This window comes from Geotrypetes seraphini, chromosome 2 (genome assembly GCF_902459505.1).
Source record: "Geotrypetes seraphini chromosome 2, aGeoSer1.1, whole genome shotgun sequence".
In the NCBI taxonomy this organism is placed as follows: domain Eukaryota; kingdom Metazoa; phylum Chordata; class Amphibia; order Gymnophiona; family Dermophiidae; genus Geotrypetes; species Geotrypetes seraphini.
The window spans coordinates 313,418,391-313,434,836 of NC_047085.1; the positions used below are offsets into that span (position 1 = coordinate 313,418,391).

The 16,446-nt window shown below is 48.4% G+C and overlaps 1 protein-coding gene across 11 annotated transcripts in view; it reads right to left on the reverse strand.

The window, feature by feature from the left end:
• The window catches only part of NEK11 (NIMA related kinase 11), a 539,441-nt gene that overhangs the window by 377,350 nt on the left and 145,645 nt on the right, over positions 1 to 16,446 (reverse strand). For 10 of the 11 annotated variants that reach the window (XR_004538012.1, XR_004538011.1, XM_033930006.1 and 7 more), the window contains exons 7-8: positions 5,340 to 5,489; positions 5,167 to 5,245 (exon numbers count right to left, since the gene is read on the reverse strand). Coding sequence is in view for 9 of the 11 variants with exons in the window: in XM_033930006.1 (XP_033785897.1) it covers positions 5,167 to 5,245; positions 5,340 to 5,489 (229 nt within the window). In the remaining 2 variants the exon portion in view is untranslated. The remainder of the gene's footprint in view (positions 1 to 5,166; positions 5,246 to 5,339; positions 5,490 to 16,446) is intronic. The other variant, XM_033930012.1, reaches the window with a different exon arrangement.

The window sequence follows — 16,446 nt, forward strand, 5'->3', positions numbered from 1 at the left end:
TTGCCCTGACATCACCGTGCCCCCTGTACCTCTTTACAACTTTGTACAATATCAGGGAACATTCTGGTTTTAAATGTAGAGATTAAAGAAAGTTAATGTATCAACATAAAGACAGACCCCTGTTCAAAATTTTCATGCTATCAGATAATAATTATAATTGAAGTTATAACATGTGCTCAGAGATGGGTAGCCTTGCCAAAGACTGAAGCCCCTATAGCAAGATCCACCACCCAATCACTTCATCTAATATAATAAAATGATAGGCCGCGCATGCGCACTAAAAAAAATGTGTTCCCTGGTCCGTCGGGAAAATACGAGTGCGCATGCGCGCCTACAACGTCACCACAGCCTGCTCTCCGTCTCCACCTCACGCCGCTGCAGGCCCCACACTCGCAACTCACACATCCGCTGCAGCCTAGCAACTCCGACCACAACCTTCCACCCTCAACCGCCTATGCCGGCTCAGGCTGGCGCGTTGAGGAGTCGGAATGCAGACCCGGAAGAGCGAAGGAAGCCTCACACTGAGCAACTGTATTTACACTGTGCAACGAGCCTCTGCCACGGTCCCGGGTTCCTCTCAGCCTACCCTTCTTGCGGTCTGGCCGGCTACCTTAGTCCTTTGCCGCCGCCGCCACCCCCTTCCCTTCCCTACCCGCGGTCGACAAAACTCTTGCCTCCAGCAGCCGCCGCAGCACTGTAAACACGCTGCTTCGCGGCCTCTACTGCCTTCATTTGCTCTTCCGTTTCTCTGATGACATCATCAGGGACATGGAAGAGCAAATCGGGGCAGTAGAGGCCGCGAAGCAACGTGTTTACAGTGCTGCAGCGGCTGTTGGAGGCAAGAGGTTTGTCGACCGCGGGAAAGGAAGGGGGGTGGCGGCGGTGGCAAGGGACTAGGGGAGCTGGCCAGACCGCGAGAAGAGAAAATCGCGTGGGCCACGAAGAGACAGGGAGGAACTGGGAAGAAGGAAGAGGGAAAGGGGCCTGCTTTGGGGTAAGGGTGTGCTTGGAGGCACACAGCTTTGCTTGGGGGGGAGACAGAAGGGGGGCCACGGAGAGACAGGGAGGAACTGGAGCTGGAGAGGGAAAGGGGCCTGCTTTGGGGAAGGGCTGTGCTTGGAGGCAGACAGCTTTGCTTGGGGGGGAGACAGAAGGGGGACCACAGAGAGACAGGGAGGAACTGGAGCGGGAGAGGGAAAGGGGCCTGCTTTGGGGGAGGGGTGTGCTTGGAGGCAGACAGCTTTGCTTGGGGGGGAGACAGAAGGGGGGGCCACGGAGACACAGTCAGGGAGGAACTGGAGGGCCAGAGGGAAAGGGGTCTGCTTTGGGGGAGGGGTGTGCTGGGAGGTAGATAGCTTTGCTTGGGGGGGAGAAAAAATGGGGGGCCACGGAGAGACAGTCAGGGAGGAATTGGAGGGGTAGAGGGAAAGGGGTCTGCTTTGGGGGGGAGGGGTGTGCTGGGAGGCAGACAGCTTTGCTTGGGAGGGGAGACAGAAGGGGGACCACGGAGACACTGTCAGGGAGGAATTGGCAGGGTAGAGGGAAAGGGAGCTGCTTCGGGGGGGAGGGGTATGCTGGGAGGCAGATCATTTTGCTTAGGGGGGGAAGACAGAAGGGAGGCTACAGAGAGACAGGGAGGAACTGGAGGGGGAGAGGGAAAGGGGGCTGCTTTCTAGCACCCGTTAATGTAACGGGCTTAAAGACTAGTATGTAATAAGGTACTGAAAAATTACTTTCAAGCTGTGACTTCACAATGTTGGTCAAAATTTAAAAAATATTTTCACTTAGCTTCAGGTGTTTGTGAGGGCCCTCTTTACAACTTTGCCAGCAGCAAGCAGTCTGTCCTTTGAGCTGCTCGCGCCAGCCTTATTCCTCCTTTGACATCACTTCCTGTGCAAAGGGCCAGTAAGTGATGTCAAAAGGAAACCTCAGCCAGCACAAGCAGTGGCTATTCCAGCCTGCTCACTGTCAGTGAAGAAAGGAAAGAGGTATGAGGGGAGGACACAAAGTGGTAATTCTGAGCAGTGACGAAGAACAGAGGATGCAGCGATGTTGTGGTGACAGGGGACGAGGAAGGTATCAGACTCCAGGCAATTGGGTGTATATAGTCTGGAACAGAAGAGTAACAGTTTATGGCTGTGGGGGCAGGCAAAGAAGTCTATGTCCAGGATCCCACATTTGAAGAAAATCTGACTAAAGATTATTGTGTTGAGAGATCACTCATGTGGTTGAAGAAGTCTGCTGAGTTTGTCAGCTAATAAGTTTTGCTTCACTGCTAGATAAACTGTTTTGAGGAGAATGCCGTGAGCAAAGAAGGTGAGAGCCTGTGCCCCCTTGTTTGTTCAGATAGAACAGGCAACCTGATTGACAGTTTGAATGAGGACTACAGGCTGAAGCAGATGATCTTGGAATGTCTTGAGAGTGCTGCCTATTGCCTAGAGTTGGAGGAGGTTGATATGAAGTATTTGCTTGTGAGAGGACCAAACTTTTTGCATGAACCACCACCACCACACTAACTTAGGCACATCTGTGGTCAAGAGTTTCTAGTGGGGAGGGGACTGAAACAGAAGTGACCAAGTGAGGTTGGAGGGAACCAGCCACTACTGAACGGAGTGGTGGAAGTGTGAGGTTACCTGGATTGGAGCAGAGAGGTGTCCTGCAGTCTGAGATCACTGTTTATCTTATTTATTTATTTTTAGTATACCACTTAAGTGGTTTTCATTCATGTACTCAAAACATTTTTCCCTATATGTCCCAGTGGGCTCACACTCTACCTAAAGTACCTGGGGTAATGGGGGATTAAGTGACTTGCCCAGGGCCATAAGAAGCAGCATGGGATTTGAACCCACAACCTCAGGCTGCTGAGGCTGTAGCTCTAACCACTGTGCCACACACTCCCCAATAGAGCCGACTGCAGGATCCTGAAATGGAGATGTGCAAACATTGTGACATGTATCATGGAGGCCATGTGGCCTAGAAGTCATAGCATCTGACTTGCTGTTATGCGGATAGGGTAGAGATTTGCTGGCACAGGTAGGGATTGTTGACACTCTCGTGTGGTTAAAAAAAACCCCAACTCAACCCCGAGTCATATCTAAGAGAGCTCCAATGAATTTGTGTCTGAAACAAATGTAGATGTGATTTCTAGTACTTCTTGGCAAAGCCTAGCAGCTCCAGTTGATGGCATGCTGAGCTAGTTGTTATGATGAAACCTTGATCAACAAATTATCCAAACAGGGAAAAATGTGAAATCCCCAAGAGCAAAGGGGTGCCGCCACTACCACAAGGAATTTTATACACACTCAAGGGGCTGAAGCAAATTTGTACTGTAGAACTTTGTACTGGAACTATCGAGTTCCTATGCGAAATTGAATAAAATATATCAAGAAGGAAGAGGACTGGTGAAACATGCAGTCTAAACCCACAAGTTCTCCCTGTGCTCTTCATTTAAAGACAGCCTGATTAGTTATGTTCACAACCTGCCATGCTTTAATTTCTTTTATTTATTAACTGCCTTTTCATGAAGAGATTCACCCAAAGTGGTTTACATTACATTGAATAATAATCAGGCGCTCATAAGTATTATTCCCATCTGTCCCAGCAGGCTTACAATCTAACTGTGATACCTGGGGCAATGGAGGGATAAGTGACTTGCCCAGAGTCATGGGGAGCAGGGCTTGGATCAAACTCATAACTTCCAGGTGCTGAGGAAGCAGCTCTAACCACTAGGCCACTCCTCCTTTCCTATATGGACTTGGAGTTGAGCACCCCATCATTTTGAAACATTGGCTCTTATATCCATGGAGAAAGCATAAGGAGGAAGAAGGAAAGACGAAGGGTAAGAAAAGGGAACAAAACAAGGGGGAGAAGGAATCAGGCCTGTCATGTCTCCTACATGGCACAAGTTTTACACAAGACAGGTGATGCCTCATTGCAAGAGACTAGAGAATGACACAGTGGCGGTTTACCCGCGGCCACCGCATTTTAGCCGCGGGTCACCCGCCGAAAACGGGGAAGAAAACTAGCAGTCGCTGCGGCAACGGGGACAGGCCATTCACCGCCCGCGGGGCGGTGAATGGTCTTGTCCCCCGCAGTGAGGCATGAAGGATCGCGCGGTCCCCGCAGCTCACACCCGCCCGCCCAATCGATTCCAGTGTCCAGCCAGCTCTCTCCCCTCTCCTCACCCCAGTCCGCAGATCCTCCTCCTTGGCGACCCGCACGCTACCAGAGAGCCGCGCACACCCGCCGCTGCTCAGCCTCGATCTTCTGCTCTGACGCAACCGGAAACAGGAAGTTGCAGCAGAGCAGAAGATCGAACACTGAGCAGCCGCGCGTGTGCGGCTCCCTGGGAAAGCACGCAGGTTGCCGAAAAAGAAAACCCACAAACCAAGGTGAGGAGAAGGGAGAGAGCCGGCCAAACACCAGGATCGACCGGGCAGGCAGGTAGTGGCCGCGGGGACCGTGCGATCGCTAGTGTTCCCGGCTCAAATTGGAAGGAGGGAGTGAAAGGAAAAAGGCTTATATGGATGCAGCGGGGACGGTGACGGGGCGGTGAATGGGATGGCAGTGGCGGTGACGGGGCGGTGAAAGGGATGGCGGTGACGGTGACGGGGCGGTGAAGGGATCGGCGGTGACGGGGCGGTGCAGAGGATGGTGGGCCGGTGACGGGGACAGATTTTTTCCCCGTGTCATTCTCTACAAGAGACTCAGCAGGTATGCCCACTTGTGTGATCAATTTCATTCTGTTTGTCAGTAAACAATCTATAATTCCCTGGCTCTGAGTCAAAATTTTCGTCCTTTGACTGAATCTCTCTTTTTCAGGCTGATCTCTCTCTCTCTCTCTTTTTTTTTTACAACAGTTTTTATTCACAAAGTTTTAACTTTGGTGAATCACATGCTTAATCATCTTCATGGCCTTGATCTGCCTGCTTTCAGTGAGTAACCACTAGGATATAGTACTTCAGAAATAAGAACATAAGAATAGCTTTACCGGGTCAGACAAATGGTCCATCCAGCCCAGTATCCCATCTCCATGGAGGCCAATCCAAGTACCTGAATTGTCTAATCTATGCACATGCACTGCTAGGAATTACAATAACATCAATGATGCTAATATGCACTTTACAGAAGAAATGAGTGTCTTTGAAGCATTTTCACTATAAATACCTTTAGCTGTTCATTGATATAAATAATCTTTAGAATTTCTTCTGTAGAAGGTCTCAGTGAAGGATCTTTATTCAGCATGCTGAAATGTACAAAATTTTTAAAAAAATGTAATTAGCTTGTTTTCAGTGTGACCGAAAATAGAATAAAATAAAAAAAATACCATAAGAACATACCTTTTCATGACTGCGTTAAGTTTACTTGAATACTTTTCTGGAAGAGAAGGTGTTTCACCTTCCACAATTTTGAAAACCACAGACATGAAGTTATATCCAGTGAATGCATGATCCAAACAACACATTTCATACAAAATACAAGCCAGTGACCTGAAATGGGATTAAGAATGAAATTCAGAATATTATTCTGAAAATTATATGCATAGGCATACCCATTATAGCAGGGGTCCCCAAAGTCCCTCCTTGAGGGCCGAATCCAGTAGGGTTTTCAGGATTTCCCCAATGAATATGCATTGAAAGCAGTGCATGCACATAGATCTCATGCATATTCATTGGGGAAATCCTGAAAACCTGACTGGATTCGGCCCTCAAAGAGGGACTTAGGGACCCCTGCATTATAGTTATGATAAAATTCAAACTTCTAAGTTGTATTATGACTCAGTTTCTAAGGGTGATCAAACTGGGGCAGCTCAGGAGGAGGATATTGAGGCCTGATATTGAGACTGCGAACAGCCAGCTACATCTCACAGTCCATGGGATGACCTGATATTCAGTGCCAGGGCTATATCTGGCCACCAGCACTGAATACCCAGGTCAAAGTTTACTGAATCAGACTTAGCCAGCCAAGTTCATATTCAGTGGCTGGCCAGCTAAGGCAAAATTGCGACATATAGACCAGGTTTTTGGGTGGATCTGTCTACCTGCTGAATATTGGTGGTAACCAACTATGTTGTGCAAAGCAAAAACAGTGTAAAAGACAGAGAGACATCTACTTTAATGATATTTGAACATGTGAATTTTATTGATGCACATAGATCGGTGGTCTCAAACCCGCGGCCCGGGGGGGGGGTCACATGCGGCCCGCCAGGTACTATTTTGAGGCCCTTTGGTATGTTTATCATAATCAAAAAAGTAAAATAAAAGATTCTTAATCATATGTCTCTTTAGCTATAAATTGCAATATTATTATTAAGACTTAGCCAAAAGGAAAGATTTATAAACTATAAAGAGTTTTACCTCATGCAAAATTGTCATTTCTTTAATAAGACATTACCTATTTTTTCTGAGGCCCTCAAAGTACCTACAAATCCAAAATGTGGCCTTGCAATCTGTTTGAGTTTGAGACCACTGACATAGATCGACTCAACACAAATCGTGTTTTGGCTACAGAGGCCTTCCTGAGAAGTCTAAATCTAAAATACAAAGCAAAACTTTTGACTGTAATGGTGGAGCTGATTGTCAAAATTTGCTAAGAAAACTAGAATTCCAAAAACGAGAGTGTCTGCATGGCAAGTAATGAAAAAGCCAGTTCGGTGAGCGGGAAATTCAACGGGAAGTAGCCAGCTATCTATTGTGTACCAGCAGAGCAGTACCACTAGAAGCGCTCCTGAAGATCAGCTGCTCTTGGAAGCTGAAAGCTCAGGGCTGAAGAAAGACAAACAGCAGTCCTTCGGGAGCTAAGCTCAAGGCGTTTGGAAGCAGCTCAGGGCAGAAGAAAAGGGCTTGGGGAGGCACTATTGGTGCCTAAAGTCTTAGAAAAGCAGAGGAAGCTCTCCAGAGGGAACACAGTTACTGGTAGTTGCAGAGTCCTGTTTTCAACTACCCTCTTGAAGACATGGGAGGCTACCAGAGTGCAGAGAAACCAGGCTACTGGGGTGTAATCAGCACCAGAAGCCCAACCAGGGAGGAGGCTCCTAAAGCTCACAAGACTGGCCAGTTAAATAAATAGCATTTTAGCACCTAACCACCGACATTCAGCAGGAGATAACCAGCTATATCACGTGACTTATCTGGTTATGTGCCGATATTCAGCACCTAACTGGATAAGTTTAGTGGTCAAATAGAACCATATAAATAGCTTTCCTATCTTTACCTGATAAAAGGTTAACTGGTTAGCGCTGAATATTGGCATAACCAGTTAACTTGTTAATAAGTTAAAAAAATTATTTATTCTTATTTATTTTAAAAATTTTTATTCCACCTAAAACCTAAGCAGATTACAATAAAACATATATAAATCCTATCAATAAGACATTAGTACATAACAAACTTTGAAACCATCACAGAATTACAATCCTTCTCAGACAGTCTGCCATGCAAATCTGCTGCAGAAGACATTCATTCTAATGAAATGCCTTAACAAACAAATGGGTTTTTACCAATGTTTTAAAACAGTGGTAGGCAATTCCAGTCCTCAAGAGCCAGAGGCAGGTCAGGTTTTCAGGATCTCCACAATGAATATGTATGAGATGGATTTGCATGAACTGCCTCCTTGAGATGTAAATCTATCTCATGCATATTTATAGTGGATATCCTGAAAACCTGACCTGGCACCGGCTCTCGAGGACCGGAATTGCCTAACCCTGCTTTAAAAGATTTCAAATTTTTAGATAATCTTAAAAGAGCCTGATAAGACTCGTAACTGTGGACTGGCCACTGAAATTGCTGTTGCCCATGTTTTCATCTAATATATAGCTCCACAAAAGGTCAACTCACTTACTTGTGTCACTAAAATGAAGGACAGGACCTCAGAACACCACACCGTAGAACACATAGGGGCTCATAATAAAAAAAAAAAAAAAGTCTAAAAAGTGGCCTAAATGGCTACTTGGACGATCAAAAAGCCTGATCATCCAAGTACCCATAATCAAAGCTTTTTAGACGTATCTAAAACAAGCTTAGGCCTTTCCCCTGCCTCTAAATGCAAAGAGCGAAAAGAGGCGTTTTTAGAGGTGGGGAAAGGGCGGGGGGTGGGAGGTGGGCCGACCTACACCCAGGCGTAAAACAGGTATAACCAAATGTTTTGACAGGTTGCCTAGTCGGAACTTATACGTTTTGACTTAGACCAAGTCAAAACAGGTATAAGTGCTGAAAAAGGGGCCGCTGAGCTGATGACGGCTGGCGCGATCAGCTCAGCGGCCCTGCAACCTACCCACCCCCACCGCAACCATCGGGGCAGGAGAGATGACTCATCTCCCCTACCGCGATAGCGATACAACCAAGTGCCGCCAAATGCGGCACTTAGGATCGCTAAAGCGGCAAGAGAGATGACCCATCTCTCCTGCAGCGATCCACCCCTCCCCCTGATACAATCGGGCCAGGAGAGAGCCCAAGCCCTCCTGGCCCCGCCGACAGCCCGACGTTCCCCGACACGATTGAGGTAAGAGGGAGCCCAAGCCCTCTTGCCCCAGCGGCACCCCCAACTTGATCGAGCCAAGCCCAAGCCCTCATGGCCATGCGACCCCACCCCCTACAAGATCGGGCAGGAGGGAGCCCAACCCCTCCTGCCCAGGCAAACCCCCTACCTCCCACCCCCACTAAAATACGGGCAGGAGGGATCCCAGGCCCTCCTGCCCACGATGCACCCCCCAACATGCTCGCCCCCCCCCAAATCCCCGATCGGCACCCCCCCACCAACCCGCAAGACCCCCCCTGCCGATCCGCAAATCCCCCCACCCCCAATCCCACCCCCCCATACCTTGAAATCATTGGCCGGACGGACGGGTGCCAAGCCCACCCGTCTGGCAGGCCAGCTATCCCAGGAATGGGGCCGGATTGGCCCAGGCGGCTCAAACCCCGCCCACAGGTGGGGCCTGTGGCGCCTGGGCCAACCGGACGTTTTGGACGTTTGGGGCTTAGGCTTTTTTTAGGTTGATTATATGGTATAAGTTTAGACGTAGTGGTGGTCTGGGCGTTTAAACAGCTGAACGTAGAGGCAGGCCATTATTTTTTAAAAAACCTCCTTTTGGATGTTTTTTTTTGATAATGGACATTTTCCCTGCTTCTACTTTCAACATTTAAGGCCTTAGGCCAAAAGGGGACTAGGATTTTTTTTTTTATTATGCCCCTCATAGCATATTTTTCACACCAGTGCTGAGAAATAAATTAAATGCTCATGTCGATCATTTGAAACTTGCAAGAAAAGCTGAAAATTAAGCTGCTATAACCCATGGAAAATTCTGACAAAGCCTACGATGGGAGGCGAAATGGGACCCATAAAGTAAAGGGGCAGCTTTGGCATTACAGCTCTCTGTAACTGTTGACTAGCAAGCCTTTCTTGAGCCACGAAGATAAGAAAACTTTAAGATAAGTGGCGATTTCTTCAGCAGTTGCATAAGTTTGCCATTTGCAGTTTAGCTATTATACAGCATTTTTAGTAATGCACCAAGTTACAAGTGATTGAAATGGGCATTTCATTTATTTCTCAGCACCGGTGTGAAAAATATGCTATATAATTGTTAAACAAAAATAGATTAAAACTCATAAAATAAAATAAAATAAAATAAAAATTTGAGTTTTAAGATAAATATGAAGGTTTTTGACCAAGGAATGATACTTACCACCATCATACTTTCACTGGAGAATTCTGTGTGTTCTACAGTGTGGTGTTCTAAGGTCCTTTCCTTCATTTTAGTGACACAAGGTTAAAAATTTGATATGCCGCCTTTCAAAGCGGTTTTACTTAATATAAAAACAAAGTATAAAAAGAACGCATGCTAAAAACAAATTACAAATAACGCTACAAACAATCAAATGCACTGACAAACATTAACTTACCAATTCAGGATGGAGAAGGGCAGAAATACAATTTGTATAAAGAGAAAGAGGGGGAAAAGGAGCGAAACAAAAGGAAGGGGAACAAAAAAAAAAAAATAGTCTGTCTAGAATAATGTAAGAAAGGCTGACGTGATTAAAATATGGCAAGGAACAGATTTCCATTACCGTCCTTAGAAGGACTATTATATACCGAATGTGTCTTTAAAAAGAAAGGCTTTAAGTTACTTTTAAATGTATCTAGGGATGTAATTTCTCTTATATAATTTGGTGCTGAATTCCAGATGGTAGGGGCCATAAGTAAGCGAGTTGACCTTTTGTGGAGCTATATTATAGATTGGTTAACGGGCATTTTCCACGTTATAATATTTTGAGTATCCATCTAATGTATCTCACGTACAGGCTCACGAGATAACCTCATTACTGATTGTGACTGCAAAGAGCGAGATGGTAAATGCTTCTTCAAAACGCGTCAAAATACCAGTGTGCTACTCTATAAACCACTTGATACATAATTGTCAAGATTTTATACTCAATTTAAAAAGTAACTGACAACCAGTATAGTTGTTTTAACACTGGGAAAATATGTCGATAACGAGATACCCCAGTGATCATTCTCACTGCCGTATTTTGCACTACTTGCAAAGCCCATTGTTTAGACCTAGCAATGCCAATAGCACAAATTGCAAAAATCGAATTTTGTAATTACCAGGCTCTGCATCATTGTCTGAAAATCAGCTACTGACAATATCAGTTTTACCCTAGAAAGCACCTGCAATTGCATGAAAGGCCCAGCATTGAATATCTGACAGCAAAGGTATCGTCTACTGCCAACTAGAGCCCATTGTGTATAAGTGTAAATCCAGGCACAATTTTATTTTCTTGGGGGGGGAAGGGTAAGGATGCCAGTAAAGCAATGTTACTTACCGTAACAGTTGTTATCCAGGGACAGCAGGCAGCTATTCTCACTAGTGGGTGATGTCATCCGATAGAGCCCCGACACGGACATCTTGAAAGCATGTCTTGCTTGAAGAAACTTAGAAGTTTCGAGATGCCCGCACCGCGCATGCGCCAGTGCCTTCCCGCCCGATGTACCGGGCGTGTCTCCTCAGTTCAGGTAGCTAGCCTGAGAAGCCAACCCAGGGGAGGTGGGTGGGACGTGAGAATAGCTGCCTGCTGTCCCTGGATAACAACTGTTACGGTAAGTAACATTGCTTTATCCCAGGACAAGCAGGCAGGTATTCTCACTAGTGGGTGACCTCCAAGCTAACCCCAATGGGATGGTGGGAGAGTTGGCAATTTCAAGAGAATAAATTTTGTAACACTGTTTGGCCAAACTGTCCATCCCGTCTGGAAAAAGTGTCCAGACAATAATGAGAGGTGAATGTATGAACCGAGGACCAAGTGGCAGCCTTACAAATCTCCTCAATCGGTGTCGATCTGAGGAAGGCTACAGAGGCTGCCATTGCTCTGACCTTATGGGCTGTGACCTTACAGGGAAGGGATAATCCAGCCTGGGCATAGCAGGAAGAGATACAAGCCGCCATCCAGTTAGAGATGGTACGCTTCGATACAGGTCGTCCCAACTTGTTTGGATCAAAGGAGACGAAAAGTTGAGGAGCAGTTCTGTGAGGCTTTGTGCGATCCAAGTAGAAAGCTAAAGCACGTTTACAGTCCAGAGTGTGCAAAGCAGCTTCCCCAGGATGAGAATGAGGCTTTGGAAAGAACACTGGAAGCACGATGGATTGGTTGATGTGAAATTCAGAGACCACTTTAGGCAGGAATTTCGGATGAGTACGAAGAACCACCTTGTCATGATGGAATACAGTGAACGGTGGATCCGCCACTAGGGCCTGAAGCTCACTGACGCGGCGAGCAGACGTGAGGGCCACCAGAAAAACCACCTTCCAGGTGAGATACTTAAGTGGAGCCTTGTTGAGAGGTTCAAACGGAGGCTTCATGAGATGAGACAGGACAACATTGAGATCCCAAACCACAGGAGGAGGTTTGATAGGAGGGTTGACATGGAAAAGCCCTTTCATAAATTTGGAAACCACAGGATGAGCAGACAAAGGTTTCCCCTGTAGAGGCTGATGGAAAGCCGCAATAGCACTCAGGTGGACTCGTATGGAGGTAGACTTGAGACCAGACTGAGATAGGTGTAGAAGGTAGTCCAATACAGAAGAAAGGGAAGCTCGCTGAGGTTCCGTGGCATTGGAAATACACCAGGAAGAGAATCTAGTCCATTTTTGGGAGTAGCATTGTCGAGTAGCAGGCTTCCTGGAAGCCTCCAAGACCTCCCTCACTGCTTGAGAAAACTGGTGAGGAGTTATGTTGAAAGGAACCAAGCTGTCAGGTGGAGGGACTGCAGATTGGGATGAAGTAGTGAACCTTGATGTTGAGTGAGTAGTGAAGGAAACACTGGAAGAAGTATGGGCTCCCTGCTGCTGAGTTGAAGTAGAAGGGAGAACCAAGGTTGTCTGGGCCACCGAGGAGCAATTAGAATCATGGTGGCATGGTCTGATCTCAACTTGACCAGAGTCTTCTGAATAAGAGGAAAAGGAGGAAACGCATATAGGAAGCGATTCCCCCAACCCAGCAGAAAAGCGTCTGCCTCGAGGCGGAGAGGAGTGTAGATCCTGGAGCAAAACTGAGGCAGCTTGAAGTTGTGGGGGGCTGCAAAGAGGTCTATCTGAGGTGTCCCCCACTGTGCAAATATCTGATGAAGGGGTTTGGAATTGAGCGTCCATTCGTGAGGTTGGAGAAGACGACTCAATTTGTCTGCCAAGACATTGTCCTTCCCCTGAATGTAGACAGCCCTGAGGAAGGTGTTGTGGCGGACCGCCCAATCCCAGACTCGAAGAGCTTCCTGGCAGAGGGAGGCCGAGCCCGTGCCCCCTTGCTTGTTTACATAATACATGGCGACCTGATTGTCAGTGCGAATCAGGACCACCATGTCGTGAAGCAGATGTTGGAAAGCCTGAAGAGCATTGAAGATGGCTCTGAGCTCCAGAAGATTGATTTGATGGAGTCGTTCCGCACTGGTCCAGAACCCCTGAGTGCGAAGACCATCCAGATGAGCTCCCCATGCATAGTTCGATGAATCGGTCGTGAGAACTTTCTGGTGGGGAGGAGATTGAAACAGCAAACCTCTGGATAGATTCGAAGAGGTCATCCACCAGAGAAGAGACTGCCGTAGAGCAGGAGTGACTACAATGTGGCGGGACAACGGGTCGGACACCTGAGTCCACTGAGATGCCAAGGTCCATTGAGGAATTCTGAGATGTAGTCCGGCAAACGGCGTCACATGAACTGTGGATGCCATGTGACCCAAGAGGACCATCATGTGTCTTGCTGAGATGGACGGGCGAGAAGACACCGATTGGCAAAGTAGAAGAAGAGCATCCATGCGCTGAGGAGGAAGGAACGCTCGAAGTTGGATGGTATCCAGGACCGCCCCGATGAAGGGGAGAGACTGGGTGGGCTGAAGATGTGACTTGGGAAAGTTGATCTCGAAGCCCAAGTTCTGCAGAAAACAAATTGTAGTCAAGGTCGCCGAAATGACCTCTGGGGCCGACGGGGCCTTGATGAGCCAGTCGTCGAGGTATGGAAACACCTGGAGACCCATGTTCCGGAGTGCAGCGGCCACCACCACCAGACACTTCGTGAAGACTCTGGGCGAAGAGGAAAGGCCAAATGGAAGCACTCTATACTGCAGATGTAGATGTCCCACCCGAAATCTGAGGAACTTGCGGGAGGCCGGATGAATCGGGATGTGAGTGTAGGCCTCCTTGAGGTCCAGAGAGCATAACCAATCGTTCTGCTCGAGGAGGGGATAGAGAGAGGCAAGGGTCAGCATACGGAACCGCTCCTTGACCAAAAACTTGTTGAGGACTCGAAGGTCCAAAATGGGCCGCAGATCGCCCGTCTTCTTCGGAACTAGGAAATACCTGGAGTAAAATTCTTGGTTTTGCTGATCTAACGGGACCGGCTCGACGGCCCGAAGCCGAAGCAAAGCCTGAGCCTCCTGGAGAAGAAGAGCGGTCTGCGTTAAGTTGGAAGGATACTCTCTTGGAGGGTGGTCCGGGGGGACCCGTTGGAAATGAAGAGAGTATCCCTCTCTTACGATGGTAAGGACCCAAAGGTCTGTGGTGATCGCCTCCCATCGATGACAAAAATGATGGAGACGACCCCCTATGGGAAAAACAGGGGAAGACAGAACGTCGGTTATGCTCCCTGGAAGAGAGTCAAAAAGGCTGAGTAGCCTTGGGTGCAGCCGGCATCTGAGGCTTCTGCTGAGTCTTTTGCGGAGGCTGTCTCTTCGCAGGCTGTCTCGCAGGAGGAGTCTGCCTTGGTTGATAACGCCGCTGGTAAATTTGAGGCGGTCTAGATGGACGAGACTGCTGAGGCTTCGGTTTAGGACGTAGAATAGACTGAAAAGACTTTTCATGGTCCGACAGCTTTTTAGTAACAGTTTCAATAGACTCATCAAATAGATCCGCTCCTGCACAAGGTACATTTGCAAGTCTGTCTTGGAGGTTCGGATCCATATCGATGGTTCGAAGCCATGCCAGGCGACGCATGGCAACCGAACATGCCGCAGCTCGAGCCGAGAGCTCAAAGGCATCGTAGGAGGATTGCATCAGTTGAAGGCGTAATTGGGACAGGGTCGCCACCACCTCTTCAAACTGGAAACGAGCCTGAGCATCGATGAAAGGAATGAACTTGCGGAGCACCGGCAAGAAAAAATCCAAGTATGAAGAGAAGAAAAAGTTGTAGTTGAGCACTCGAGTCGCCATCATCGAGTTCTGATAGATACGTCTACCAAACTTATCCATCGTTCTCCCCTCTCTGCCCGGAGGTACGGAAGCATAGACTTGGGAGGGATGAGAACGTTTGAGAGAGGACTCGACTAGAAGGGACTGATGAGAAAGTTGAGCTCCCTCAAACCCCTTGTGGTGAACGATGCGGTATCGAGCATCCAGTTTACTGGGGACTGCAGGTAAGGAATACGGTGTCTCAAAACAGCGCATGAAAGTCTGGTCCAGCAGCTTATGTAGAGGAAGCCGAAGTGTCTCCGCCGGAGGGTGAGGTAAATGCATGGTGTCTAAATACTCTTTAGAATATTTGGACCCAGTGTCCAAAGTCACATCCAAGTCATCCGCCATTTGTCGGAGAAAGGATGAGAAAGACAGTTGGTCCGCCAAGGCCGGCCGACGAGACGGGCTAGAAGACGTGGAAGCCTCCGGGTCCAGGGAGAGCTGAGATCGGCAGGGAGAATAGGAGGTAGATGGTTCCTCATACTCCGGCCCTTCCGGCTGGGACAAATCCGACGAGGAGTATCCCAAACGCTGCATCTTCTTCTGCGGAGACACCTCCGAATGACGTGAGGAGTGCCGAGAAGAGTGTCGAGATCGATGCCCCTCCTGGTGACGGGACGGAGAACGAGATCTTCTATGCATCGAGTGGTCCTTTGAAGCCTCAAAGGAATGGATAGGGCTTGATGCAGTGGATCGTAGAGGTGGCAGAGATGCGGATTCACGCAGCGCCACCCAGGTCTGGTATGGAGTGCGGAAGAACTCCTCCTGCGATGCAGTATGCCCAGGACTACGATTATCAGGAGCCGCTCTAGCACCCTGTTGGCGTGGAGGTGTGATGGGCTCCAAAGGTGGCATCTCAGGAAGGGAAGCCCTCCTGGAGGATTCCGCCGCCCTCCGCCGATCCCCCTCGTCGAGTAGAGAGATCGAACGACGAGGAGGAGGGGGAGGGGGCGGACCGCCCTCTGAAACCGGGGTCGGAAGCTCACCGTGAATGTTGGCGATAAGCCGGGGTCCCATAGTGCGCATAAGCTCGACAAACTGAGCTTCTAGCAGGGAACGAAGCGAAGCCGATATGGAGGGATCCGCACCGAAAGGGGGTCCTCCAGTATGGTCTTCGCGTTCCTTCGTGGCCAAGTGCTTCTGCTTGCTAGCTTTAGGCACTTTGATGACCACAGGAGGAACAGTGGAAGGCGGTACCTGAACCGAGGAGACGGAAGCAGGCGCCGATGCTGAACACGATGCTGAAGCCGGTGTGAACGATGCGGGCTTCACGATGCTCGATGCAGGAGTCGTCGATGCAGGTTTCGAACGGACCGGCGAAACCTCAACAGCCGCAGTAGCAGAGATGTCCTTGGCAGTCTCCATCTTGAACATCGACTCCCAGAGCAAGCAGCGCCGCTTAAACGAGCGCGCAGTGAGCGTGGAACAAGGCCGGCACGATTTCGGAACGTGTTCCGGACCAAGACACTGAAGGCAGCGTCGGTGTGGGTCCGTCAGCGAAATCGCACGCTGGCACTTGCTGCACTTTTTAAAACCGGTGATTGGTCGGGACATAGGCCGGAAAATCGACGCTGCAAGGTCGAAGCCGCTAGGCCGCAGCCACGAGGCCGGCCCGGCCGAACCGCCGGAAGAAATAATTTTAAGTTTTTTTTTTTGTTTTTTCTTTTTTAGAAAAATAAAGTAAAATTGAAATAAAATCAAAGAAATAAACAGAAATGCGGGTAATTAGAAGG